Raw genomic sequence first — 654 nt, 5'->3', positions numbered from 1 at the left:
GGTTTTGGGGTTTGTTGGGTTGGGGTTTGGAGGTTTGTGGTTTTGGGGTTGGTGGTAGGGGTTTGGAGGTTGGGGTTTGGAGGTTTGGGGTTTTGGGGATGGTGGCTGGCGTTTGGTGGGTTGGGGTTTGGGTGGTTTGGGGTTTGGTGGTTTTGGGGTTTGGGGTTTGGTGTTTTGGGGTTTGTTGGGTTGGTGGTTGGGGTTTGGGGTTTGGTGGTTTGGCGGCAGGGAGGCCGCGGCCTCACCCCCAGCCTCCCCCATCCCGCAGCGCGCCGGGGCGGCCTCGGAGGCCTCGCTGCGCTACCTGTGGTTCCACGTCAGCGCGCAGGCGGTGCAGCGGATCCGCGAGGTGCTGCCCGAGCAGCACCCGTCGTGGCCCTACGCCCGCGACCTGGGCCGGCTGCTGGACGCCCTGGGCCGGGAGTACGGGCAGTACCGGCAGGTGGGGAGGGGAAGGGCCCGCGGCGCTGGGGACGGGAGGGAGGGCCGGGGGGGTCCCCACATCTGGCATTGGTGGTTCAGTGGTAGAATTCTCGCCTGCCACGCGGGAGGCCCGGGTTCGATTCCCGGCCAATGCAGCAATCCCCCCTTTTTTTTGGGGGGGGGGGTCAGTGTGGTGTTAACTCTGAAGCCTACTGACGGCCTCCCTGCCCC

At 66.2% G+C, this 654-nt stretch overlaps 1 protein-coding gene and 1 non-coding gene across 2 annotated transcripts in view; both read left to right on the top strand.

Moving 5' to 3' along the window:
• The window catches only part of IL34 (interleukin 34), a gene marked incomplete at its 3' end in the record, with an annotated part of 1,364 nt that extends 851 nt beyond the window's left edge, over positions 1-513 (top strand). The window contains exon 4 of the mRNA XM_035314166.1: positions 269-513. Within this exon, the coding sequence (XP_035170057.1) occupies positions 269-513 (245 nt within the window). The remainder of the gene's footprint in view (positions 1-268) is intronic.
• On the top strand, positions 508-578 carry TRNAG-GCC. Its single transcript has one exon. It is a non-coding gene; the product is annotated as a tRNA-Gly (tRNA).
• The last annotated feature ends 76 nt before the right edge of the window (positions 579-654 follow it).

The sequence above is a fragment of the Oxyura jamaicensis genome, unplaced genomic scaffold, assembly GCF_011077185.1.
Source record: "Oxyura jamaicensis isolate SHBP4307 breed ruddy duck unplaced genomic scaffold, BPBGC_Ojam_1.0 oxyUn_random_OJ71160, whole genome shotgun sequence".
Classification (NCBI taxonomy): Eukaryota; Metazoa; Chordata; class Aves; order Anseriformes; family Anatidae; genus Oxyura; species Oxyura jamaicensis.
Note: the sequence above shows the minus strand (reverse complement) of the source record. Positions and strands in the feature narration are given on the sequence as shown.